Source organism: Neomonachus schauinslandi, chromosome X (assembly GCF_002201575.2).
Source record: "Neomonachus schauinslandi chromosome X, ASM220157v2, whole genome shotgun sequence".
Classification (NCBI taxonomy): Eukaryota; Metazoa; Chordata; class Mammalia; order Carnivora; family Phocidae; genus Neomonachus; species Neomonachus schauinslandi.
The window spans coordinates 40,971,427-40,998,356 of NC_058419.1; the positions used below are offsets into that span (position 1 = coordinate 40,971,427).

Below are 26,930 nucleotides of genomic sequence, written 5' to 3' on the forward strand. Positions count from 1 at the left end.
GTTTCCATTTTTTAATATTTTATTTTGTATTTAAATAACATTTATATATACTTAAGGTTTGTAACATAATGATTTGATATACATATATACAGTAATATGAGTGATTACCATATAATTAATATATCATCTCCTCACATACATGATGGGCACCTGAAATCTACTCTTAGTGTATTTCCAATATTCAGTATAGTATTAATGACATTTATTATGCTGTACATTAGATCTTTAGACTTATTCATCCTCCATAGATACAACATTGTACTCTTTGACTGACATCTCCCCATTTCCCCCACGTCACTGTCCCTGGTAACCACCATTCTACCCTCTGCCTGTATGAGTCTGATTTTTTTAGATTCTGTATATAAGTGAGACCATGCAGTATTTACCTTAACCATGTGTTTCTGATGTTTTGACATCTGGGGCTTTGCTGACCCAGGACAGACTGCCCCTCCCAGGGCTAGCCAATTCTTAGAGACAGTAAACAACTTGCCTTGGAGCTGCACCTTTCATATGCAAGCCAACCAACCCAGAGCCCACACCCCAACCACCTTTATAGGGCTCTCATGCTCTAAGCCACTAATCCCCTATCCTAATCACCCCAGGACAGGGACCATACAACTAGGGTCAACCCTTACAACCCTGAGTCTGCTGAAATTATTGCAACTAGTCAATCCTAAATCTGCTCATCTGCCTTGCGTGCTTGTTCTCACAGAAGCCACAATAAAGGCTCATGCCCTGTTTTCCTGTCACTCTGCCTCCTGACTGACCCTGGTGCTTCCCATGGCATTCACTGTGTGTCCCCTTCTCTTGGGATCTGTGAATATAGTGACTATTTTTTTCAATGGCAGTTGTCTTCTGATCTGATGGACTTGCCATACCTAAAGAAAAATAAGACTTATATTTTAAAATGAGGGTTCATTATACTATTCTGTTCACTTCCGTATATATGTGAAATTTTTCATAATAAAAATTTCTTAGTTAATGACATTGCTGCTATGAGCTGAATTGTATTACCCCAAAATTTATATTTTGAATCCTTAACCCCCAATCCTTTACAATGTGACTGTATAAAGAAAATAGGGACTTTAAAGAAGTGATTAAATTAAAATGAAGCTGTTAGTGTGGGCCCTAATCTAATCTGACTGGTATCCTTAGAAGAAAATTTGGATATACAGTGACACCAGGGATGTGTACACACAGAGAGACAAACAGGTGAGGACACAGCACAAAAAATGGCCATCTAAAAGCCATGGTGTGAGGCCTCAGGAGAAGCCAAACCTGCTGAAACCTTGGACTTGTAGCCTTCATAACTGTGAAAAAAAAATTTTCTTTTGTTTAAGCCATTTTGTGGCATTTTTATGGCAGCCCTGGCAAACTAATACAACTACCCACCCCAACTAGAATACTAAGTCCATTAAATTAAGACAAGGAGTAGGTAAATGAGGCATCCTTGACTCTTCTCATTTTCAGTTTTAATCAATACCTAGATATGATTCATTGTATTTTCAAATTTTTCTCTCATCTCTTCCTCTTTTTCTCTTTATTACCACTGCTCTATTCCTGGTCTTTATCATCATTCATTGGTGTCTTTGACTCTAGAGTTGTTTTCCTTAAACCTGTCCCCCACATAGCCATCAGAGTAAGCTATTAAAATGTAAATTAAATTATGCCACACCACTGCTTAATGTCTTCCAAAACCTCGCCCTTAATGTCTAGAGAAGAAAGTCCAAGTTTCTTCATATGGCATACCAGGTCCTCCATTAATGTCAATCTTTAACATTTCTTCAGCCATTAGACTACTCCCTGCCTTAACACTTTATACTCACTCTAGTAACACCTCAACAGTTGGTGGTTCCTTGAGATTTCCATGAAATGTCTTATTTTTGTACCTGTGCTAAAACTGTTGTAGGCTTATATACACTTAGGTAATTTGACAAAACTCTATTCATCTTTTAGGAATTAGTGTTTTAAACTTACCTTTTACCTTCTCTAGACAGAAAAATTGGAAAAATACATAGAATACCATAGTAACTACCAGTATATCTAATACCTAGAATTACACATTCTCAGACTTATATTTTACCATCTTTGCTTCAAATATTTTCATGTTTTAAACTTTTTTTATTGTAGAGGTTTTAAAACACTAAAAGTAGCTAGGAGAGTACAATGAACCTCCATGTATCTATCATCAAGTTTTAACACTTATCACCACATGGCCAACATTCTACTCCCAACACTACTTCTCTATTTTAAAGCCAATCTTTGAGATATCATTTCACCTATAAATAATTCAATGTGTATCTTTAAAAGATAAGGACTTTTTAAAACAAGAAAATAAACATGATATAACACTTATATTATTAATAATAATAATTTTTAAATATTATCAAATATTACCAAAATATTATCAAATATTTTGTTCAAAAATATTATCAAGTATTTTGTTCATATTTTCCCATTGCCTCATAAGTTATTTGCATTGATTTGGTTTCATATAAAATATGAATGAAATAATGAAATAAATAGAACATTGAAGATCAGGTTTAAATCTCCTTTTTTTTACTCTTCCTGTATTCTCTTCCTTCCTTCCCTAGAGACAACTAATATCATTAATTAGCTATGTATTTTTCCATTCCAGAGTAAATTCCTATATATGTATCTATGAACAATAAATAGTTTGGCTTTGGATAATTTTAGATGTGTGCAAATTAAATTATAATACTCTCTTGTAGTTTTAAAAATGGTTATTGTAAGTTTAATACTCTTTCTTTTCTACAACTGTTTATTTGTAGCTTTCTTTTTTATTCTTGGTCAGTATTGCTAGAGGTTTCTCTATTGTGTAAATCTTTTAAAAGAACCAACTTTAGGTTCTGCTATTCTCTTTTTTGTTTTATATTTTACTAATTTGTTTTTAATTTTATTCTTTTATTTTATTGAATCTAAAATGCTGTAGGGGTGCCGGGCTGGCTCAGTCAGGTGAGTATGCGACTTGATCTTGGGGTTGTGAGTTCAAGCCCCACAATTGGGTGTGGAGATTTCTTAAAAATAAAAATCTTTAAAAATAAAATAAAATAAAATAAATAAAAATAAAATACTGCAAATTGTAAAACACCATTATTTCATGTGCCATTAAGAAAAAAAATACTTTGCCAATGAAATCATGATGTATAATTCATTTTGGAATGTGCAGCCCAATTTCAGAGATGTTAAAATATGCAAAAATGGGTATCTTGGAATTGACATACAGAATTTCCTTCCATCTATTTGAGTTTACTTTTCTCCATTAGATTCTTTTAAACTTATTGAGACTTGTTTTATGACAATATGGTTTATCTTGGTAAATGTTCTATGTGTACTTAGAAAGAATATGTATTAAGCCATTGTTAGGTAGAGTGTTTTGTAGATATCAATTAGCTCAAGTTGGTTGATAGTGCTAATGTATTCTATATTCTTACTGATTTACTGTCTAGTTTTCCTATCAATTGCTGAGAAAAGGATGCTGAAGTCCTCAAACATAATTATGAATTTGTCTGTTTCTCCTCTCAATTTAGTAGTTTTCATGCGCTTTGAAGCTTTATTGTGAGGTGCCTACACATTTAGGATTGGCATGTTTTCTTGAATATTACATTTAAATAATGTAATATTCTTCTTTTTTTTTTTAAAGATTTTTATTTAAAAATTTTTTTTTATTTATTTGAGAGAGAGAGAATGAGAGAGAGAGAGAGCATGAGGTGGGAGGGTCAGAGGGAGAAGCAGGTTCCCCACCACTGAGCAAGGAGCCTGATGCGGGACTCGATCCTGGGACTCCAGGATCATGACCTGAGCCGAAGGCAGTCGCTTAACCAACTGAGCCACCCAGGCGCCCCTGTAATATTCTTCTTAATTCCCTGCTCTGAAATCTACTTTGATAATGTAAGTATAGCCGTTCCAGCTTTCTTTTACATGCTATATATTTTCCATCTTTTTATATTGTATCTTTAAGTTTAAAGTGGATCTCTTTTATTTTTTTAAAGATTTTATTATTTGAGAGAGAGAGGGAGAAGCAGGCCTCCCTTTGAGCAGGGAGCCCAATGTGGGGCTCCATCCCAGGACCCCAGGATAATGAACTGAGCCAAAGGTAGACGCTTAACCGACTGAGCCACCCAGGTGCCCCTAGAGGGTCTTTTGAGATGGTATATAGCTGGGTCTTACTTTTTTATCCAATATGATAATCTCTGCTTTTTTACTGGGGTGTTCATACTATTTATTTTAATGTAATTAACAGTATGACAGGGCTGCAATTTGTTATTTTGCTATTTTTTCTATTTGACTAATTTGTTCTTTATGTCCCTTTTTCTCTTGTCCTGCCTTCTCTTGGATTGAATATTTTAAAAAATAATTCCATTTAGCTCTACCGTTGACTTATATTAGCTATTTTTTTTTTAGGGGTTGCTATAGGATTTGTAATATACAACTTTAATTTATTACAGTCTACATCCAAGGGATTTTATGCCATTTTGTGCATATAGTGTAAGAACTTCCTAACGGTATATCTCCATATCCTCTCTTGCCTTTGTGCACTTGTTGTCATACATTTTACGTCTATATAAACTACAAAATTTACATTTTTATTATTTTTCATTTAAAAGAGATAAAAATTGAGAAAATATATTTTATTTTACCTGTACATTTACTATTTCTGGTGCTTTCCTTTATTTAGATCTAAATTTCCATCTGTATTATTATTTTTCTGCCTGAAGAACTTCCTTTATTATTTTTCATTGTGCAGGTCTGGTGGTGATGAATTCTCTCAGTTTCTGTTTTGATCTTTATTTTGTCTATTTTAAAAGATATATTCACTGTGTATAGAACTCTAGGTTTACAGGTCTTTTCATTGTCTTTTGGATAATATACTTTCTGAAGAGAAATCTGTTGTTATACTTGTCTTTGTTCCTCTGTATATAATGTGTCTTTTATCTTTTCCCTTTGGCTTCTTTTAAGATTGTTTTTTATCACTGGCTTTCATCAATATATGTGTGCTTTCCTATTAAATAATTTTTTGTCTCCTTGTTCTATTACTTTAAGAGAGGAGTGTGTTATGACCATAAATTTGTCAATTGCTCCTTTTAAATCTACTGGGTTGGGATGCCTGCATGGCTCAGTTGGTTAAGCGTCTGCCTTCAGTTTGGTCCTGGGATCAAGTCTGCATTGGGATCCCTGCTCAGTGGGGAGCCTGCTTCTCCCTCTCCCTCTGCCTACTGCTCCCCCCTGCTTGTGTACACATTTCTCTCTCTGATAAACAAACAAATAAATAAAATCTTTAAATCTTTAAATTAAAAAAATAAATTACCAGGTTATTTACAGTTTGAGGTTATATTATTAGATGTATACATTCCTGTTTGTTATTATCTTCTGGGTAGAATGTCACTTTTATCATTCTATATTGTTTTATCTTTATTTACAGTTTCTGCTTCATATTTTATCTCATATTAATATTGCTATACCACCTTTCCTTAGGATAAGTCAGGTATATATTTTTTGCCATTCCTTTATTTTCAACCTTTCTATATGAATTTGCTTAAGTGTCTCTTATATACAACACATAACTAGATTAAATTTTTAAAACTGATACCTGAAAGTTTAACATGTTTACATTTATTGAAATTACTGATGTATTTGGAACTATTTTAGTTATTTTTTTTTAAGATTTTATTTATTTATTTGAGAGAGAGAGAGAGAGAAACAGCATGAGAGGGGAGAAGGTCAGAGGGAGAAGCAGGCTCCCTGCTGAGCCGGGAGCCCAGTGTGGGACCTGATCCCAGGACTCAGGGATCATGACCTGAGCTGAAGGCAGATGCTTAACAAACTGAGCCACCCAGGTGCCCCTCAGTTATGTTATTTTGTGTTTTTTCTTAATCATGCTTTTCCTTTCTTTTTTTCTTCTTTTCCACCTTCCACTGTCCTGATTAAATTTTTACAATTCCCCCTTTTTTTCTGTGCTGCTGCTTTGAAAGTTATACCCTCTATACCTATTCTTTTAGCATGCCCTTAAAATTTTAAATTTCATGTTTGAATTTACAAAGCCTACAGTTCATCAACCACTACTTTTCTCCATAAAGATTCAATAACCTAAGAATGCTTTAACTCTCATCTTCCCACCCATCTTATTTTAAATAGTATTTTAGTTTTACTTTATTTCAAATCCTATGAAATTACTTACCATTGTTATTAATTTTTACTGCCTGTTTTTATTTATATTTACCAATATTTTATCAACTTCTAAGCTCACCATTTCTTCTTGAAGTTTGATACCTCTTTTTGGTTTCATTTTACTTCTTTCAAAATTCTTTAGTAACTCACTTATTGAGACAATATGAATAATAACTCTCATAGTCTCTGAATATCTAAAAATATATTTATTTCACCCTCAAAGTTCATTTCAACATAGAATTCTAGGTTGGAAAATATTTTCTTTCAACATTTTGAAGACATTATTCCATTATCTAAGGCATCTATTGTCACTGATAAGAAATCTTCCAGTCTGGGGCGCCTGGGTGGCTCAGACGGTTAAGCATCTGCCTTCAGCTCAGGTCATGATCCCAGAGTCCTGGGATCGAGCCCCGCATCCGGCTCCCTGCTCAGCCGGAAGCCTGCTTCTCCCTCTCCTACTCCCCCTGCTTGTGTTCCCTCTCTCTCTGTCTCTATGTCAAATAAACAAAATTAAAAAAAAAAAAATCTTTAAAAAAAAAAAGAAATCTTCTAGTCTAATTATATTCCTTTTGTAGATAAATAGGCATTTTCTTTCTGGCAGTTTTTAAGACATTTACTTACTATCTGTGATGCTGTGCAGGTTCACTATGATAGGTCTGCATATAAATTTATTTAATTTTTCTGCTTAGGATTCTTTGTGATCCTTCAATCTAATGATTCATATATACCCTTAATTTTGAAAATGTACCTCTTCAAATATTGCTTCTTCCTGGGGCAATATTTGATTATCTCTAGTATGTCCTCCTGGAACTTTTCTTAGATATAAATTGAACTTTCTCACCCTAGCCACCATGTTTCCCAACTTCTTTTTTACCTTTCCAATCTCTTTACCTATCTCTGGTGTGATTTCCTCTGTATCTATCTTCCAAATGTACTAATTATCTCTTCATTTGCTTCCTCTTCAAAGCATATATTTAATATATTAAATTAATATATTTAATTTAATAAATTATACATTAAGTTTATATATTTAATTTGATAAATACATATAATTAATTTATACAATATTATAAATATATATAATTATTTTAATAGCTATATATTAAATATATAAATTAAATTTATATATTTAACTTAATAACTATATTAAGTTAAATGTGTCATGTTTAATATATAATTTATTAAATATAAATTTAATATATAATTATTAAATCAAATTTAAATTTAATATACATTTAATATGCATTTATATATTTAACTTACAGTTTCTGTTCATTCCTTTAACTTTTTAAACACGTATTTATTTTAAAGCCTCTTTCTGATTGGTTTAGTATTTCTAGTTCCTAGGCTATAAATTTTCCCACATTACATCTGATCACATTGCCTCAAAGAAGTTCATTTTCTTGGAACGTTTGTAATTTTTTAACCATGAATTCATCTTCTATAGACATTTTCTATGGGAGTCCCAAATACCCTAGGTTGTAAGATGTCTCCCTTTGAGGCAGTTTCACACTTACCTTTGTCAAAACTTTAAGGGTTTCACTGATTTCAGACCAGATGCTACTGTTAACTCCTTAGCTCAGTGTCCTCACCATTATAGTCAATTGAACGGTGACCACACCTCAATGCTGCACAGGTCTGGGATTTCAATTTCTCTCAGGTGGGACTTTTTCCCAACCATTGCCCAGAGGATACAGGAAGCTCCTTGACACTTCCCCATGCTGATGGGCCTACTTTCTCTGGTCTTTCATAACCTTCCAATTCTATATTAGTCCTACTTCACATGTACGAGGTTTGTGGTCTGGACCCTCCTTTCCATATGGTTATTACACCTCAGCCCACAATCAATTAGGCCTCTATCTAGTTCTGAAATGCCTGAGAGCAGTTTTAGTTTTAGTCCTACTCACTGCTAAATTTAAATTCTTTTGTTTTTGGCACCTAAGGATTTTTCATTCTTGTTCTGAGCTTGGTCATATATTTATATTATAATGATTTCCCCCCTTATTTTCTTTGTTTTAATTTTTTTTGGGGGGGGGATGCAGACTTTAGATCCTTTTGTGGATTTATGATCTGCCAGATTGACAAGAAGTCAACCTCAAGATAAGAATAACTCAAAAAGCAAGAAAGACATAAAATGTTAAAAAGTTTAGTCCAGAGAGATGACCCTTATAAGATCAGATTTAAACCACTCTAAGGAACTAAACAGTATTATGAAATTTCTTCAGAAATGAACCCAATATTCAAACCAGTCAACCCATTAGCAAAGAAAGGAACTAAAACTATCTTTTAAGCTTTATTTATTTTCAAATAAAAATTAAACTTCCTACTTTATTCTTCTGGTAATTAAAAATTAAAAATCCCTATATTTGAAGGGATGTATTATCAAATAACCAAATTGGTAAATATAGGCTTGTTTATATTTACTTTCACTTTGGTGATGATACCAAATTGTTTTAAAATTGAGACCAGTACTTTTGACAAGGACCTAAACTAATGTAAATAAAAAACAAAAAAAAGTAACATTATATATCTATTTAAAGTACTTATATTATGCTAGAGAGAGGCATGACACAAAAATGCAGAATAAAATCAAATAGTAATCTGTATATAATAATGTTCCATAAAGATTTCATAAATAATAATCATCATCAAAGCAACATACGTTGGAAAATGCTTGGCATGTCTGGTTTATTTCCTTTTGTCTGTGCAGAAGTTTCTGGCTGAGATACGGGAACCCTATAAAAGATGGAAAAAAGATAACAAATAATTACAAAAAGACACTTGAATGAAAAAAACCTAATTGGTTCCATTCAGAATTTATTCTAATTCAATCAGTTTGCAAAATATATAGGTTTAGTTTCTTAAAGTAATGCACTAAAAATTTAAGGAAAATATATACAAGTTAGGAACAAATATGCATATATAACTTAGTTCAAATACTGCAACAGATTTTTTAAAGATTGTATTTATTTATTTACTTGAGAGGAAGAGAGAGAGCAAGCGAGTAGGGGGAGGGGCAAAGGGGGAGGGAGAGAATGAGGGAAAGAATCCCAAGCAGACTCCCCGCTCAGCACAGAGCCCAAAAGAGGGCTTGATCTCACAACCCTGAGATCATGACTTGAGGCAAAACCAAGAATCCGATGCTTAACTGATTAAGCCACCCAGGCACCCCAAATACTATTGCAGATTTAAATGTTCTTTCAATAAGGCGTATTCCACAAAAGGAAGTATTTAACTTTATTAAATAGCAACTAAAGATGGATGGATGGAGATATATATATATATATCTGGGAAACTGTCTGGCCTAACTGTCCAGCCTCCAGCCTCTTTCCAAAGTTTTCTATAAGTCTCATGCTGCTTCAAACTCGTATTCCTCCTTTGAAATTTAACTCAAGCATTAATTCCTAAAAGAAGCCATCCTTGATCTCTAGTCAAAGCTCACTACTCCTTGTACATGCTGTTGCTCTCATAGCACCATGAATAAACGTCTATCACAGCATTCATCACTCTGTGTCCAAATTACAGGTTTATGAGTCTGTCTCTTCCAACAGATTCTGCTATAAGCTCTGTTATAAAGTCTACAAAAGTATAGACTTTATTTATTTTTGTATCTCTATATACTATCTACTCAATAACTATTTATTGAACTGAAATAAATGGAGGAAAAGGAAAGTATCTTATTCTGAAACTGAGGAGAAGCCTACTTTTATAAGGAAAGATTTCCATCTTGTGGGCTATTAGCATATTTCTGTGATGAGTTTTTTCTACTGTATTTCCAAAACTAAAAGCATAAAGTAAAACAGAATGTCATATTGTTGAATGCCACATAATATTGCTCAACTTATTTTATCAATGGATTTTTTCTTATAATGGTAGTATTCGTTATTTTGCTAATGAGTTATTAATGAACTAAAAAGAAGTAGCTTTTATGAAGGAAGCATGCATCCATTTATTTACCTTTAAACCCCAGCAAATAAAAAAACATATTTTATAGTTGTAATTTGAACTTCTTTCAATCATTGAAAACATGGTATTTCTAGAAATTAGAAAGCTGAAAACATCACCTGTGAAAGAAATCTAACTAAAAAATAGTTAAATTACATGTATTTTGAGATCCTTAAACAGCATGTATCTACTTTTTAATACATATGATTAGGAAGTGACTTTTTCCATCTGAAACAAATTAGAAGAAATAGTTTTCAAAACCCTAACAGCACCATTACATTGCACAGAACTTTTAAAAAGTAGCTTAGGAGATTTTTACTGGAATATGTAATCATCCATTTGTAGGACTTAAATGTCTTAAAGATGAGGGGATAAATGACAGAAGTGGAGGTATACAATGTCTACAGGTATCAACTGAGGAAAATGAAAAAAGAGAGATGAAAAGTGAAAAGATAAGTGTAGAAAAATAACTGAGGAAGAGAGGGAAAAGAGAGCTATAGGAAGAGAACATTGCAAATGCTGGGTAGTGGCAGAATATTATAAAAATTATGTCAGAGACTCTAAGTTGTACTCTAATCTTGCGCTTTTGTCAACTTATTGACCTTAGGTAAATGTCATACAGATTCTATAGAATGTCATTCTCTCATCTTTATATCAGGATTATAATTAACATTATTGAGGTCTTAGAAAGTATCTTTCATGCACAGAAATTAAAAGTACTTAATATACATACACATATGTATAAACCCTATATTTTATCTTTTCTGAATCTCAGATTTCTCTTTTATAAAATTGAAATAATTATCCTGTGCCTTCCTCACTGGGATGTTGACATTCAAATGATGTAATATAAATAATTTTACACTGTATATTGAAATTCTCTATACAATTAAATGAAGGAATATTTTCAGTGCCTTCTACCTAAGAAAAGCAGAAGATACTATACAAAAAGGACCAGAATATAGAATTTCTTTGAGAAATTTCTAATATAAGCAAATTAGTAATAATTTACAATGATAAAAAATGCTAAAGTCTTTGTGATCATTAATTCAAATTAGCAAATGCTTTTCAGGCAACAACCATTATTTAAAAACTTTTCCTATGGTGTCTTCTGCTTTTCTTAGGAGGAGAATTGAAAATGATTTTTTTGAAAATGATTTTTAAGGATTCATCTAACCATGGCGTGATTAATTTTCTCTCTTTATAGAGTACATATTACCAAGAGAATGAACTGAAGAAGTTTTAATGTCTGTTGATATTTCATTTCTCAGTGCTAACTTTTGAATGAGTAGATGGATTTTGACTACATTTTACTATCTAACAGAGAGCACCATGGTTCACTAGCTACCATTTGTATTAAAATGTTAATATAAGCTCTTGAATGGTCATGTTTCTTATTATTATACCAACAGAAGCAGATCAACAGGTGATCTAGATGGACAAAACAGATATACAACCTCAAAAGTAAATATCTAAAAAAGAATCAAATGGGCTTTCTACAGCTGAGAAAGAAAACAGCTGAACTTTAGAACTATGGCACAATAAAGAACATATCTGGTCTTTGTCTCTGGTTCCTGGTTCAAAAACCCTTAGAATTTCCATAGTGACAAGAGTACCTCCGTTATGCTAATGAGGTAACTCATGGTGAGCCCCTAGACAGTTTGAAGATAAGAACTGTTATCAGATACATTAAGCATACGGCTCAAAGGTTGAAACACCGAACTAGCCTAACCTCTATTACAGGGAGGGGAGCTGAAGATCAAGTTCAATCACATGGCCAATAATTTAATCTATCATGCCTAAGTAATGAAATACCCCCCCAAAAATCTGGACATCAAGACTTGGTGGATCTTCGTGGTTGGTGAACACATTGATGTACCTACCAGGAGAGGCACAATAAGTTCTAGGGATCCTACATACATTATGGTGACTACAGTTAACAGCACTGTAATACATACTTGAAAGTTACTAAGAGTAAATGTTAAATGTTCTTACTATAAAAAAATAATAGTTATGTGAGGTCATGGATGTGTTAAATAATCTTATTGTGGTAATTATTTTGCAATACATACATGTATCAAATCATCACACTGTACACCTTAAATTTACAAAGTAATATATGTCAATTATATCTCAATAAAGCTGTGAAAAAATAAAATAAATATCCTTAGACCACTAAAAAAAGAAAAAAGAAATGAGACATAGGTGGTTTCTACCACCAGTTGTATTCAACACTGTAGTAGAGGTCCTAACCAGTACAATAATGCTAGAAAAAGAAATAAAAGCAAAATGATTGGAAAGGAAGAAATAAACCACAAGTATTTGCAGATCACACGACTTATACAGAGAAAATTAAAAAAAAAAACCCTACAAACTCAGAATAAGTGAATTTATCAAGGTTGCTGAATATAAGCTCAGGATACAACCAAAAACAGTTCCCTGATTGGGCACAACTACCATTAAAGACTAGAGTTTTAAAAAATCTTAAAATCTAAAATGATTCTATATGTCAACTGCTTTATTAGTGTCTTGGTTATCTTTCTGCTTCAGAAAAACCAAAAATGTTAATTATATACAATTCATAATGGATAAAGTTTATATAGGAAAGATTCATGCTTAAATAACTGGTCAACAAATATAAGCTATAGTATTTTAAATTTAAATAAAATGTATTTTTTTTTTGTAGTTCCTCATTTTAAACTCATTGTCAAGTAGTCCATGCCAAGCGTGGCAGATAAGAGGGTTCTGTTATGGGTTATATTATGTCCCCCAAAATTCATGTTGAAGTCCCAACCCCCAGTATCTCAGAATGTAATCTTATTTGGAGATAGTTTCACTGAAGAGATAAATTCGTTAAAATAAGTTCATACTGGGGTGGGTGGGCCCCTAATCCAATGTATCTGATGTCCTTATAAAAAGGGGGAATTTGGACATAGACACAGATTGGGGGTGAGGTTTCTACAAGCCACAGAACGTCAAAGATTGCCAGAAAACCACCAGATGCTAGGGGAGAGACAAGGGGCAGATTCTTTCACACAGTGCTCAAAACAAACTGACCCTGCTGAAACTTTGATCTTGGACTTCTAGCTTACAGAACTGTGAGGTCTTAAGTTTCCATTGTTTAAGTCATACAGTTTTTAGTACTTCATTATAGCAGCCCTAAAAAATGAATGCAGATTTGGGTACCAGGAAGTGGAGTGCTACTGTAACAAATAATTTAAAAGGTGGAAGTGGCTTTGGAATTGAGTATTACATAGAGAGAAAGCTTTTTGCCTTAGAGAATATGTATGTTTTTTTGAGAGTATATATGTTGTTATGAACAGAATGTTGCTAGAAATATGAATGTAAGAGGTGCTTCCGGTTAAGTCTCAGACAGAAATGAGGAATGGGTTATTGGAAACTGGATGAAAAGCGATCCTTGTTATAAAGTGGCAAAGGTCTTTGCTGAATTGTGTTCTGTTGGATGGCAGGTGAAACTTGTATGCAGTGAACTTGCATATTTAGCTGAAGAGATTTTTAAGCAAAGTGTTGAAGGTGAAGCCTGGTTTCTCCTTGTTGCTTATAGTAAAATACAAGAGGGGAGAGAGAAGTTGAGAAATTGTTAAGAAAAAAGGAACCAAAATTTTGATACTTGGAAAATTCTCAGCCTATCTATACTGCAAAAATGAGAAAGCTTGCTCTGGAAGGAATACCAACAGTGTTGTTGGACAACCATTTGCCCAAGGCTTGTGATTTGTGGATCCCATCAACCATCTCAGTAGGCATGCTGCTAGCTTGGACTGAAAGGGACATAGGTGGGATGAAATCCGATTTCTGGGATTCTACAGTCAGGAAATGAGTTGATAAGAGATAACCAGCAGTGATCATGTGTTATCTTTCAAGAAAAGGGACAATGATCCCTCAGTTCCAGAGGGCAGGGGCAGCACTCAGGGCCAAGGAAGTGGGGCTACCATCCTGGTGGGCCCAGAAGATACAGTATCCTGCCAGAGAGGATAATTCTGGAGGCTTGAAATCAATTGGAATTGGTCCTGCTAGGTTTTGAACTTGCTTGTGATGCATAACCCCCTTTCTTTCCAATTTATCCCTTTTGAAATAGGAATGCTTATCCTCTGCCTGTCTTATCATTGTGTTTTGGACAGATAACATGTCTAGTTTCACAGGTTCACAGATGTAAAGAATTTTGCCCCAGGATGAAATCACCCTGCATTTCAACAATACATGATTTAGATGATGTTCAGATGAGAGTTTGGACTTAGAGTTGATGTTAGTAAGGGTTAAGATTTCTGGGATGTTCTGATGGGTTGAACATATTTTGCATGTGAGAAGGACATGAATTTTTAGGGGTCAGAGGGCAGACTGTTATGGGCTGAACCATGTCCCTACTAAGTATCAATATGACTACCAATACATAACCAATTACATCTTCAATAACCCTCAGAATGAGACCTTTTTTGGAAATAGGGTCACTGAAGATATAATTGATTAAGATGAGGTCTTACTGGAGTAGAACAGTACTCCAGAATAGGTCCCTAATCTAATATGGCTGGTGTCTTTATAAGAAGGGAAAATTTGAACACAGGTATGCACACAGGGAAAATGCCATGTGAAAATGAAGACAGAGATTGAAGTGATGCTTCTAGAAGACAAGGAATGCCAAAGATTGCCATAAACCACCAGAAGCTAGGGGAGAGGTATGGAAGAGATACTGCCTTGCAGTCCTCAGAAGGAACTCACTCTGCCGATGCTTTGATCTTGGATTTTAGCAGCCCTAGAAAACTAATACCACTTCTAGTGGAATTGGTCATTTTACACGGTAGAAATAAAAACAAAATTAATATGCTACGTGTATACTTAATACAAATGACTTACAGTTTGGCATATGGCCCTTGCAGAATTCTTTTTTTCTTGGTAGGGCTCAAGCTTGTATATGCAGTTTGAAAACACTGAGAGCTCATAGGATCATCATCTTGATGCCGTTTATTATTATCTCTTTCCTGACTTTGATTTTCTCTCCTAGCTGCTTGGGATGTTGAGGGTCGGTTAACATTCTAAAACCAAAAATTTAGAGAAAACATTTTAAACATTCACAAAAATTATTTTTCTTAAAAGACTATAATTTTAGTTTATCCATTTTTTATAATCTTAAGAGTTATGACAACATTTTTGCAATCATAAAAGTGCTTTCATAAAGCTGATTTATAGATAGGATTATATTTATCCTAATGCATCTGGTATTAAAATATTTTTTAAAGGAAGGTAAATAAAAGTCCTTCTTATACTAATATAACTGAAAAGTTGGATTAGATGCTATTTCCATATGAACAGAAATCCTAGAAATAAGTTTTTAAAAGACAAATTCACAGAAAAAATTAACTCATTTGTCTTGATTGTGCCTAGATTCCAGTAATGGCCTTTTCTACTAGAGCCTTTATCCTACAAGAGTCATTGCTATGTCTTAAAAAATCTGGGTGAGACTGCCATGCCAGATATGAAGATAAAAATTTCCTGTGAAAGTGTTCCTATAGTTCTGGCCTGGACAAAAGGAATGGAAAGAATATAATCATACATACCACCTGGGAATTTAAGTAAAAAGAATCATAATAGGCTCAAATTATGCAGAAAGCAAAAATAAGATACCAAGTGTTGAAGGCCTTGGGAAATATCAGAGGCTGTGAACTTCAGCCCAGCCTGCTCCAAAATAAATGAGAGAGAAAGGAAACAAAGGAAACACATAAATGATTTTTTTTCCCTCTGAGGTTTACATCATTAAGCGTCAATACATGTGAGTTCTGAATAAAATGTACAAGGTACCAATTGTAATTATGATCGCAGTGCATTCAGAGATATACTATTAATTCTCTGGCACCATACCCGAAGTGTTTCTGATGCTGAGGCACTTTCAGTTGCACTGGCATGGGGGATATACTTTATAACAGTAATTATCCCCTGAATTGCAATGCGCTTTTGTTCCCTATACTGCAAGTCTTCAATCTCCTTCCTCACTTCACTTATAGCTGTCAAGAGCGACTCAACTGCAAAAGAATAATTCCGGGGAAATTGTAAGTTTTAAAGAACTGAAATGATAAAAATAAGAATTAGATTTGCAATGTCATTTCACAACATGAAATCATAAACTTGCTACATAACTTAAATTTGTGAAATTTATGTTGATGCTTGACATCATCCCCTTATGCAATTTTTGTAAAATAGGCAAAATATAGTTATCAGTTAAATTGCGATACAGTCCTCTAGTCTGGAGTCTTAATTTGAAACAGAAATTTTGCATATTGAATGTATAGTTGACCACTGAACAACAGGGGGGTTAGGGGCACCAAACCCCTTGCAGTCAAAAATCCATGTATAAATTTTGACTCCCCCAAAACTTTACTAAGAGCCTACTGTTGACCAGAAGCCTTATCGACAACATAAACAGTTGATTAACACATATTTTCTATAAATATTATATACTGTATTCTTACAATAAAGTAATCTAGGGAAAAGAAAACATTAAGAAAATCCTAAGAAAGAAACATTTACAGTACTGTTTGTGTATTTATTGAAACAAATCACATATAAGTGGATCTGTAAAGTTCAAACCTGTGTTGTTCAAGGGTCAACTGTAATTTACACATATTTCAAAGTATAAAGTGTTGCCTAGCCACTGCACAGAAATATACATTTTAATATATACAACCATATACTACATATTGCTGGCATTATGAAGTACAAGAGGATGCCAATATTTAGATGATGGTAGGTCAGTATTTCAAGGTTTCTCTTTTTTTCCCCAAACCATGCAATTATCCCACAGCTTTTAAAAAAAGAATATACTTATATTAAACTCTTCAACCATCATATCTTAATTCTACTAAAATAAATTAATGTTAGGCCTCTCATCAGTACTTATTCTGCACCTCATTTATTTTGGTGTCATTTTTATTTAAAGGTAGCGCTCAACTGTGTAATATCCAATATATATCATTCCACAAGAGTAGCATAATACAGTGTCAGTATCTTGTTATCAAATTATCCAGTGTCTCCTTGATATCTTTAGTCTCTGTATGTAATGTCATAGGAGTTGGATCTACTAAAGTCAGATTTGATCTCAATAACATTGAATCAAGATATGATGTCTAGTTAGTCATCATCTATGTTCTCCCTTCTCCTAGTCTAATAAAATCCAAATATTAACCTTTAGGAGGCATGACATGTATTTTTAGATCTTCATAGAGTCAAAATTTTTATCAGTGAGTGTTGCTACATATTAGCTCATGATATCTATCACACGTATGGCATAGAAACATATCATACATGACGAATAATTACATTAGTACCTTTGACAGAACTACTATACTTTGAAAATGTCTCTGGCACTGGTGGATAGGGGTAATATCCACCAATAACAGTATTCTTCACTTCCTCAGAATCGGTCCTTGTTTTAATCCAATGAATAAAGTTTTTTACCTTGGTGTCGTTGGTATATGGCTGGCCTCTATGACCTTTTTGCAAGAAAGGTAAAACCAAAAAATGAGAAAAAAAACTCACTGTAATGAATTGTATGGACTTTTTTTGTATAAAAACAGTATATCAAAATAATCTCTTGTGTCACCAAGAAAAGAAGTTCATTTATTCACTGTGTAGCAGATTACACTTAATATGTATACAAAAATTATCAAAGCCAGTAAACCAATCCTACGTTGAGAAGGAAATCAGACATATTAGAATTTAAGTGGACTAAACCATAGCTGCCTACAGGATAAAGTCATAATGAAAAGAAAACTAATAATCTGGATTTTTCTAACTATCAAAATGGTTGGCATCTTCTTAAAAAACTGATTTTTAAATCATGTATTAACCTAAAGGTATGGCATCATGTTTGAACTGAATTGCCTATGATATAGCTCAGCATTTAAATTCATGTTCTTAAAACATATTTAACAGTATCATTTACATGTGATTATTGTTAGTATTTATAAAATGAGGTATTGACAAAGATGTGTATTACATCCTTCCTAGGACTCTTCTATTGACAAATTTTTAAATTATCAACATGGTAGTATGTGAGTAAGCACACCACTCCACACTATTTCTTCACTCATCTGGAAACTTTAAACTTTATTGTTTTGACCCCGTTACCAGAAAGAACGGAGAAAAATGATGTGCTTGTAGATAACTAATAAGACTCTTCTTGTTATATAAGTAAAATCTGAGATCAGGGACCAAAATTTGATGAACATTTTTAGTTAGTATTTAAAAATATTGTTTATTGTATCCATATTGTGATATAGGGCCTAACAGTCTTCAATCTATCAAAGCAATTTATGATTATCTACCTTACATCAAGCAGGAATTAAAGTTAACCCAAGGACATAAATGCAATTCTCCAGTGAGTCACAAAATCATTGCTTCAGTCATAATTAATCTAGAAGCAATACATTTCATAGGCTAAATATTCTTTGCCAAAACATCCTTACAGCAATAAAGGAGGTCAAAACAAAGCTATCTTGTGGTTGAATGTTGTGATGTAAAAATTAATTTAATTAATAGAAAATATATTACATCTCCAATAAAGTATAAACCAAGATATTGCTCACCAGTAATAAACACTCGACTCTCATTTGTAGTGGTTAGGTAAAGCAGTTTAGGTACTTGAGTGTCATTCCTGACAACTTTCAACTGTGTACACACGAAATAGGTCACTGTAGAAAATGAAAACAGTTATGAAGAAACTTCTGCCTTTCAAAGAGGACATACCAAGATCAGTATCTAACACAGTGCTTCTCAAACTTTAATGAACATAGGAATCACCTGGGACAACTGTTAAAATGCGAATTCAGATTCAGTAGTTTCAGAGTGGGGCCTGAGATTCTCCACTTCTTAATAAGCTCTCAGTGATACTAGCGTTGCCAGCCCTTTGACCACACTGGGAGCAACTAGGATCTAACACTTACCTTTTTCTTTAGATAAAGGATCTAACACTTACTTTTCCTTTAGAAAGTACAGTGGCTGCACCTAACTGAAGTTACTGCTTGCACAGTTGAAGATGGCAAGTCTCTCTAATCAGGCATACAACTGAGTGTGAACAGTTATTTCCTACAGAGAAAAAACGCTTAGTTTCTCCAGGATGCTTTTACTGATTAACCCAATCTAACACTGATCCCTGAATTACTCTGACTCCTTCCACCAGATAGGAGTATACACTGTTAACTTGAATTTCCTTATGCATGTGTTTATCTTAATTAGACTTTAAGTCTCCACGACAGGGCTTATACAACCCATTCTTTACTATTCACCTTGCTGAATTGTTTTCAACTGTCTATCAATTAGGTAAAGTTTCATTAAGCCAACAACATTTTTTTAAATTTTAACTTATCACATGCCCAAAATGGTTATGGTCTTATGAACTAGGAAATGAAGAAATAAATGTAAATACTTGTACCTCACAATAATGGTAAGTTCTCATTTGAGATAATACTTCCCTAGAGTATGATAATAATGATAAATTCATTCACTGTATCTAACATTTCCTAATTCTTTATCTTATAGCAACAAAAATAAATCTGTTGAAATGACTAAGAGTAACTCTCAACTAACATCACTCTTCCTTTATTTACAAAACTACAAATATGTCACTATTCATGGTTAAAGATCTTGATATAGGAATATCACAGAAACTTCTAATTCTCATTTCATGACTGTTAAAAATCAGACATTCCGACTTGACACCTTCTAGCTGTTTGACATCCAAGAAATTACTTAACTCCTCTGGACCTTTGTTTCCTCACCTGTAAATATGTAAAAACATCAACTTTGAAGAAGGTAACTAGGAGTACAAAATGAGATAACATGTACGAGCTTCTGGTACATAGCAAACACTCAATATTAATTCTCCTTAGTTTTTCACTCTCCTTAATCAAAAGTAAAAAAGATTCCCTACTACCAAAGGATTCTGGTATTATTCTAGAAGATACTTGGTTATGTTCCCCTTCATGGGCCTGAAGCCCCCTCAATACTCACCAATCATTTGATAATTTTTTTCATCTTGGTCAAAATATGAACATAAATTGCAAATGTTGTCAACTACTGTACTAGAGTAAATCTCACCAAGGTCTGTATAAGGCTTTCTTAGAAAGATGTATTTCCCATTATCCAAAGAAATAGAACATGTATACTTGGCAACATTTCTGTGAAAAAATCATTATCTAAAACTTGTGTCAACTTGTTGTTTCAAGTGGCTACAAAGAGAGAGGGCCCTGGCCATAAAACCCACCTAAAACGAGGTAATGGAATCGTCATGAGAAGTCATCAGAATCAATCATTTATGCCCTGAGAGAAGTTACATGAGAAATCATAGCTCCACTCACCTTGCAAGCCCATGCCTTGGTTTTGGCTAAAATTCTTTCTGCCCTCTCCCTCAATAGCTAGCATACCTCATGCTAGCTATACCTCCATCCAGATATATTTTAAAATTTTAATCTCACAAGCAGATGGTAGAAACTAATAAGGTAATATCTGAATGGTGTGGAATGCTATTTTGTAATAACCAATAAAGGCGTAGCAGAACAACTCTTTATATGGTCTCTAAGTATCCTGATGCTCTACAATTTTTACCTTGTTGATTTTAAAAATTACGTATGGTCAAGACTGGGAGTTTTCCCAGTGTTGGCAAACATTTAACAATCAGTATTTTATTCATATAATCACTTGAAAAAACAGTGAAATAACACACTGTAGCTATAATAGCTTTGTAGTAGTACAAGCTGGTATAAGGAAAAATTCACTAAAGTTGTTAAAAAGTATTAAATATACTTTTTTCTTATCATAATAGATCTGAAGCATACCTAAAATGTTTTCAAATGAATAAAGTTAGTGGGAAAAATACCTCTGTATCTGAATAAATGCAAGGGGGAAATGTCAACACCAAAGTAACTAAAATATTGACCAGCTGGTATAACATTGCCAATGTAATATTAATTTAATACTCAAATGAAATCATACTTACCACTGTCATTATTTAATTACACAGTCTGTCAAGCCTCTACCAGTTAATTCGATATTAGTAAAGTCTTCATTGTCTTTTTTGTGGTTCTACTTAGTCAATTTCAAAATGGATACAAAGGGAACTGACTGCCTATGTTTTAGTTTCACTGAATGTTAAGCTTTTATGCCTGAAATGCTAATAATGAGAATTGATAAGAGCACCTGTTTTCTGAAAAACTGGTTTCAATCCCAAATTAATTCTGACTAGACAACCAGAAGGTGGTTAATATCTGTAATACCAAATATAATATTAATACAGAAAAAATTTAAACATGCTATCATACTGCTTGAATTTGCTAACTCAGTATCGTGCCACCCTGTAAATCAGTACACACTTTAACATTTTAAGTTAATGCCCCCATTTCCAAAAATAAAAAGATGCAAATACTGGATTGAGTACTTGGGTAAATATTCTCAAATATTTCTGGCTGAGATGTAGAAAACAACTCCACTATAAATGGCTGTTCTGAAGTCCCGTCAGCGATGTGAATCCAACGATATGACCAAAAATCTTCACGGTTTTCTATATGGATAGGATATTAGAATAAATGAAGGTAAACAATTATGCATATATGAGCACAGAACTATTCACCAAAATATTTTTTATGGCTTTCAATTTTAAAAGCTTACCTTTTTTTTTTGACCGCTGGACCCTTCCTACAAAAACTAAAATGCCAATAACATCACAGATGTGATTTTCTGGCATATCATCCAGTTCTGACCTAAAAAAAGCAAAATTGTTAAATATTGTATCTTTAAACAGTGAAAAAGCATTCTAAAATTATGATTGTGAAAATATATATCTATATAGTTGATACTCCATAATTTGGGGTAGATTTTTTTTTTTTTTAAAGAGTATTTATTTATTTGAGACAGAGCGAACGAGAGAGAGCACATGAGAGGGGGGAGGGTCAGAGGGAGAAGCAGGTTCCTTGCTGAGCAGGGAGCCCGATGCGGGACTCGATCCAGGGACTCCAGGATCATGACCTGAGCCGAAGGCAGTCGCTTAACCAACTGAGCCACCCAGGCGCCCCAATTTGGGGTAGATTTTGAGCAATAATAATATACTGTTTCAGTGGCTAAAGTTAAAAATTAATATTTAAGGTATTTTACATGAGTATTCTACCTTGTGATAAAGCGGTGATTTAATTTTGGCAATCTCCATTCAGGTTTCACCTGCTTTTCTGGAATGATAATTATGTTAGTTGGAGGATCTCGAAGGTTCAGGCAGATTTCTGAAAAACAAATATATTACTTTAATATGACATTTAATACAGATAAAAGAATATACTATGTGCACAAATTACACAGCAAAATATTAGACTGAACTCTTTTGAGCCCACCACTAACCCTAAGAACTAGACCATGATCAATAGCTTTCTTCTACTTATTCCTACATTATCGTATCTACTTATCTCTTGACCAAAGGTTAGCCATTTCTTAGATTTTGTGTTTTATCATTTTTCTTAATTTAAAAAAAAAAGTTTTTGTCATTTATATGTTTTTGCCCAAACAAAATACTATTTGTTTTGTTTAACTTTATATGGATGAACTCATACCATATTCAGTGTTCTAGGGCTACCCTTTTCACTCAACATTATGGTCCTAAAATTCACCCATGTAGCTGCATGTAGTGCTTTTTTTTTTCTTATTCCCACTGCTGAATAATGTTCCAGGGTGTTGATATATTACAATTTCGTTTACCCATTATCGTGTTGATGGACATCTGTATTATTTCCTGTTTTTGCTATTACAAACAGGGTCACTATGAATTTTTTGTACATATCTCCCTGTGCACCCAGGCAAAATTTTTCTAGGGTATTATACCCAGGAGGGAAACCCTGGATTGTACAATGTACAAAAGTTCCACTCTACAGGCTAATTCTAAACTATTTTCAAGTAATTAACCTATTTATAGTTCTACCAGCAATGTGTAGGAATTCCCATTGATCAGCATCCTCTCCAAATTTTGCTACTATCAAATTTATTTTTTGTCAATTTAGTGACACAAAATGACAATTTGTTGTGGTCTTCATTTGTACTTCTCTTATTACTAATTATGTTGAATGACATTTCATATATTTATGATACATCCATGCATCATCTTTAAATTTTTTTTATTTTTAAAGATTTATTTTTATTTTAGAGAGAGAGAGAGTGGGGAAGAGGGGCAAAGGGGGAGGGAGAGAGAGTCTTATAAGTCGACCCCGCACTGAGCATGGAGCTGGAAGCAGGACTTGATCTCATGACCCTGAGATCCCAACCTGAGCCAAAATCAAGAGTTGGACGTTTAACCAATTGCACCACCCACGAGCCCCTCATGCACCCTCTTTTGTGAAATACCTGCTTGTGTCTTTTGCCCACTTTTCTATTGAATTTTTATCTTTTTTTTTTTTTTTTAAGATTTTACTTATTTGAGAGAGAGAGAGAACACAAGCAGGGGAGAGGCAGAGGGAGAAGCAGACTCCCTGCTGAGCAGGGAGGCAGACACTGGGTTCCAACCCTAGGCTCCCCAAGACGTTTAATGGCTTAACCACTGAGCCACCCAGGCGCCCCTGTTTTTTCTTATTTATTTGAAGGAATTCTTTATATATATTGGACACTAATACTTTGTTGATTATATTATTGCAAATACATTCACCCATGTGTGCATTGCTTTTCGTTCTTTTTATGGTGTCTTTTGATGAAAAAAAGTTAATTTCAATGTAGGGGTAGTGGGGGGTTGCAGGTCGTGGGGGGCAGGTTCCCCTCTACACTCCCCCATGGAGGAATTGGCAGCCCCAGATGCTCTCATCTCCTTCTGTACTGAGATGAAGGTGCTACCCTCCCCTGTCCCCACCCCAGCTCAAGGGGCGGCCGCCCATGAGGTCTGCGTGGGCCTGTGAGCAGAGGTGACCAGGGCCAGGGCCAGATAGTGGGGGGGATGCTGCATGGGGAAGCCGCATGGCTGGCCTCCAAGTGGAGCTGGAGCTACTCTGCCAGGGTTTAAAACTTAAGATGAGAATAAACAGTATTATTTATAAGGAAATGATAATGAATAAGTCATCTCTAACTGCTTCCAGCCTTTTTTTCATAAAAGAGATCATATTAAACTTACATATTTGAAGATTGCATAATCCTGCCTCCAGCACCAGTGGTTTCTCTGTTGTGACTCACAAGAACTTTAGTAACAAACGAAATGATCCAGGAGCACGGAAAATAGGACTTTTACATTGGTTTGGGATTGGCTATGAGCTCCAGCATTTTCATTGGCGGGAGTTTCATTTTGGAAAAAAAAAAAAAACAAACAAACAAGTCTTCTGTGACTTGCCAGGAAAGGCTCCATGAGAGCAGGTCAAGGTGGTCATGCGTATTTTAAAGAATGGTTGTCGTGGGCTGGATTGCTATCAATGGGAGCAGGTGCACCAGCCACCCTAGTGACTCTGATAGGGCCTCTCAGCGTCCTAGTAAGTGCTATTCCTTCTTCATACTTTCTAAATGAAACACTTAATCTTCATGGGAAAATTGGATGTTTGGTAAGTATTCTAGGATCTACAGTTATGGTCATTCACGCTCCAAAAGAAGAGGAGATCGAGACTTGAAATGTCTCACAAGCAGGGACATCCAGGTTTTGTGGTCTTTGCAACACTTGTGGTTATTATGTCATTGATATTAATCTTCGTGGTTGGACCCCGCCATGGACAGACAAACATTCTTGTGTACATAACAATCTGCTCTGTAATCGGAGCGTTTTCAGTCTCCTGTGTTAAGGGCCTGGGCACTGCTATCAAAGAGCTGTTTGCTGGAAAGCCTGTGCTGCAACATTCCCTGGCCTGGATCCTGCTGCTGAGCCTTACAGTGTGTGTGAGCACACAGATTAATTGCCTGAACAGGGCCCTGGATATATTCAACACTTCCATTATGACTCCAATATATTACCTATTCTTTACAACATCAGTTTTAACTTGTTCAGCTCTTCTTTTTAAGGAGTGGCAAGATAAGCCTATTGATGATGTCATTGGTACTTTGAGTGACTTCTTTATGATCATTGTGGGAATATTCTTGTTGCATGCCTTTAAAGACGTCAGCTTTAGTCTAGCAAGTCTCCCTGTGTCTTTTTGAAAAGACGAGAAAGCAATGAACAGCAATATCTCTAACATGTATGAAGTTCTTAATAATAATGAAGAAAGCTTAACCTGTGGAACTGAACAATGCAGTGGTGAAAATATCTCCCAAAGAAACAGAAATCTCACAGCTTTTTAAGAAAAATGTAATTAGGGATGCCTGGGTGGCTCAGTCAGTTAAGCGTCTTCCTTTGGCTCAGGTCATGATCCCAGGGTCCTGGAATCGAGCCCCGCATCGGGCACCCTGTTCAGTGGGGAGTCTGCTTCTCCCTCTGCCTGCAGCTCCCCCTGCTTGTGCGCTCTCTCTCTCTGACAAATAAATAAAATTAAAAAAATGTAATTAAAAGGTTAATCTATAATTGTGCTATAAAGTGAATTTGAATATCAGAATGTGTCTGAAAAAGCACTGTTCTCAAAAAATGTCCTCTAGAGACAATCTTTTTTACAATTTCACTGACTTGGATCAAGAAATTACCTTTCTTATATTTACATGATGGTAGCTCCCTAAAATGACCTCAGTACATGGCCAATTTTTATTAACATTGTATTATTGTAGAGGTACTTTAAATTTTCCTTCACCAAAATCTAAATGCACTGACAGTTTTAAGTCTATAAAAATGCTTTATTTTTTCATTGGTGATGAAAATCTGAAATGTGCATTTGTCATCCCCACTCCATCAATCCCTGAACACTTGAAGGCTTTCTGATTTAAAAAGGAACAAAATTTTCCTAATACATTATCCTGTGATTTACCTTACTTATAAAAATGACTCATTTGATGAATTATTTTTTTTAAGATTTTATTTATTTATTTGACAGAGAGAGAGAGAGACAGTGAGAGGGGGAACACAAGCAGGGGGAGTGGGAGAGGGAGAAGCAGGCTTCCCATGGAGCAGGGAGACTGACGTGGCGCTCCATCCTAGGACCCTGGGATCATGACCTGAGCTGAAGGCAGCTGCTTAACAACTGAGCCACCCAGGCGCCCCATTGATGAATTATTTTAGTTTTGAAATGTTAGTTTAAGAGAATCCTAAGTTATTAAATGAAGAAAAACTCAATTTACCAAACAAAAAAGGGTAGGAAGTTGCCTGATGGAGATGTTTCTCACGCTGTGACTTATCACCACACATTTGATGATCTTCCTATGCCTTGATGGCACCTTGCTAAACCAGCGCATCCTGCGTCTATCAGGCTGCAGCCTGACTGGTTTCATTCTTCACTTTCTCTAATCCCTTGATACCTGGAACCTTGATAACCATTTTACATCAGCTCTTGTATTTTTCAGTATATTTTCATAATGAGTTATATTGTCATTTAGATCCAACAACTCTGGGAAATAAACTCAAAAGACTAATTTCTTAAATTTAGTTCATGTTATAATAAAAAGATAAATTGAAACCCAAAAAAATATTTCAATGTAAGTTGGGTTTATTAATCATTCATTTACAAATGCTATTTCCTGTGTCCTATCCAAGAAATCCTTCCTTATTCCAAGGTCAAATGCATATTTCTTTATAAGTTCTTCTAAAAGTTTTGCCTTTTACATTTGCTATATATGGAATTGACTTTTTATACGGTATAAGATAGGGATATAATGTCATTTTTTTTTCAAGTATGTAATTTTTTTTCCAATACTATTTATTGAATAGTTCT

General features: G+C 34.3%; 1 protein-coding gene and 1 pseudogene across 2 annotated transcripts in view; one reads left to right on the forward strand and one right to left on the reverse strand.

The window, feature by feature from the left end:
• The window catches only part of RADX (RPA1 related single stranded DNA binding protein, X-linked), an 81,566-nt gene that overhangs the window by 38,989 nt on the left and 15,647 nt on the right, over positions 1–26,930 (reverse strand). Inside the window, exons 4-11 of one of the 2 annotated variants that reach the window (XM_021678122.1) lie at positions 22,301–22,409; positions 21,805–21,896; positions 21,575–21,697; positions 18,729–18,833; positions 17,469–17,633; positions 16,006–16,166; positions 15,004–15,182; positions 8,852–8,925 (exon numbers count right to left, since the gene is read on the reverse strand). In XM_021678122.1, coding sequence (XP_021533797.1) covers positions 8,852–8,925; positions 15,004–15,182; positions 16,006–16,166; positions 17,469–17,633; positions 18,729–18,833; positions 21,575–21,697; positions 21,805–21,896; positions 22,301–22,409 — 1,008 coding nt within the window. The remainder of the gene's footprint in view (positions 1–8,851; positions 8,926–15,003; positions 15,183–16,005; positions 16,167–17,468; positions 17,634–18,728; positions 18,834–21,574; positions 21,698–21,804; positions 21,897–22,300; positions 22,410–26,930) is intronic. The other variant, XM_021678129.1, reaches the window with a different exon arrangement.
• Positions 24,353–25,416, forward strand: LOC110570158 (annotated as a pseudogene).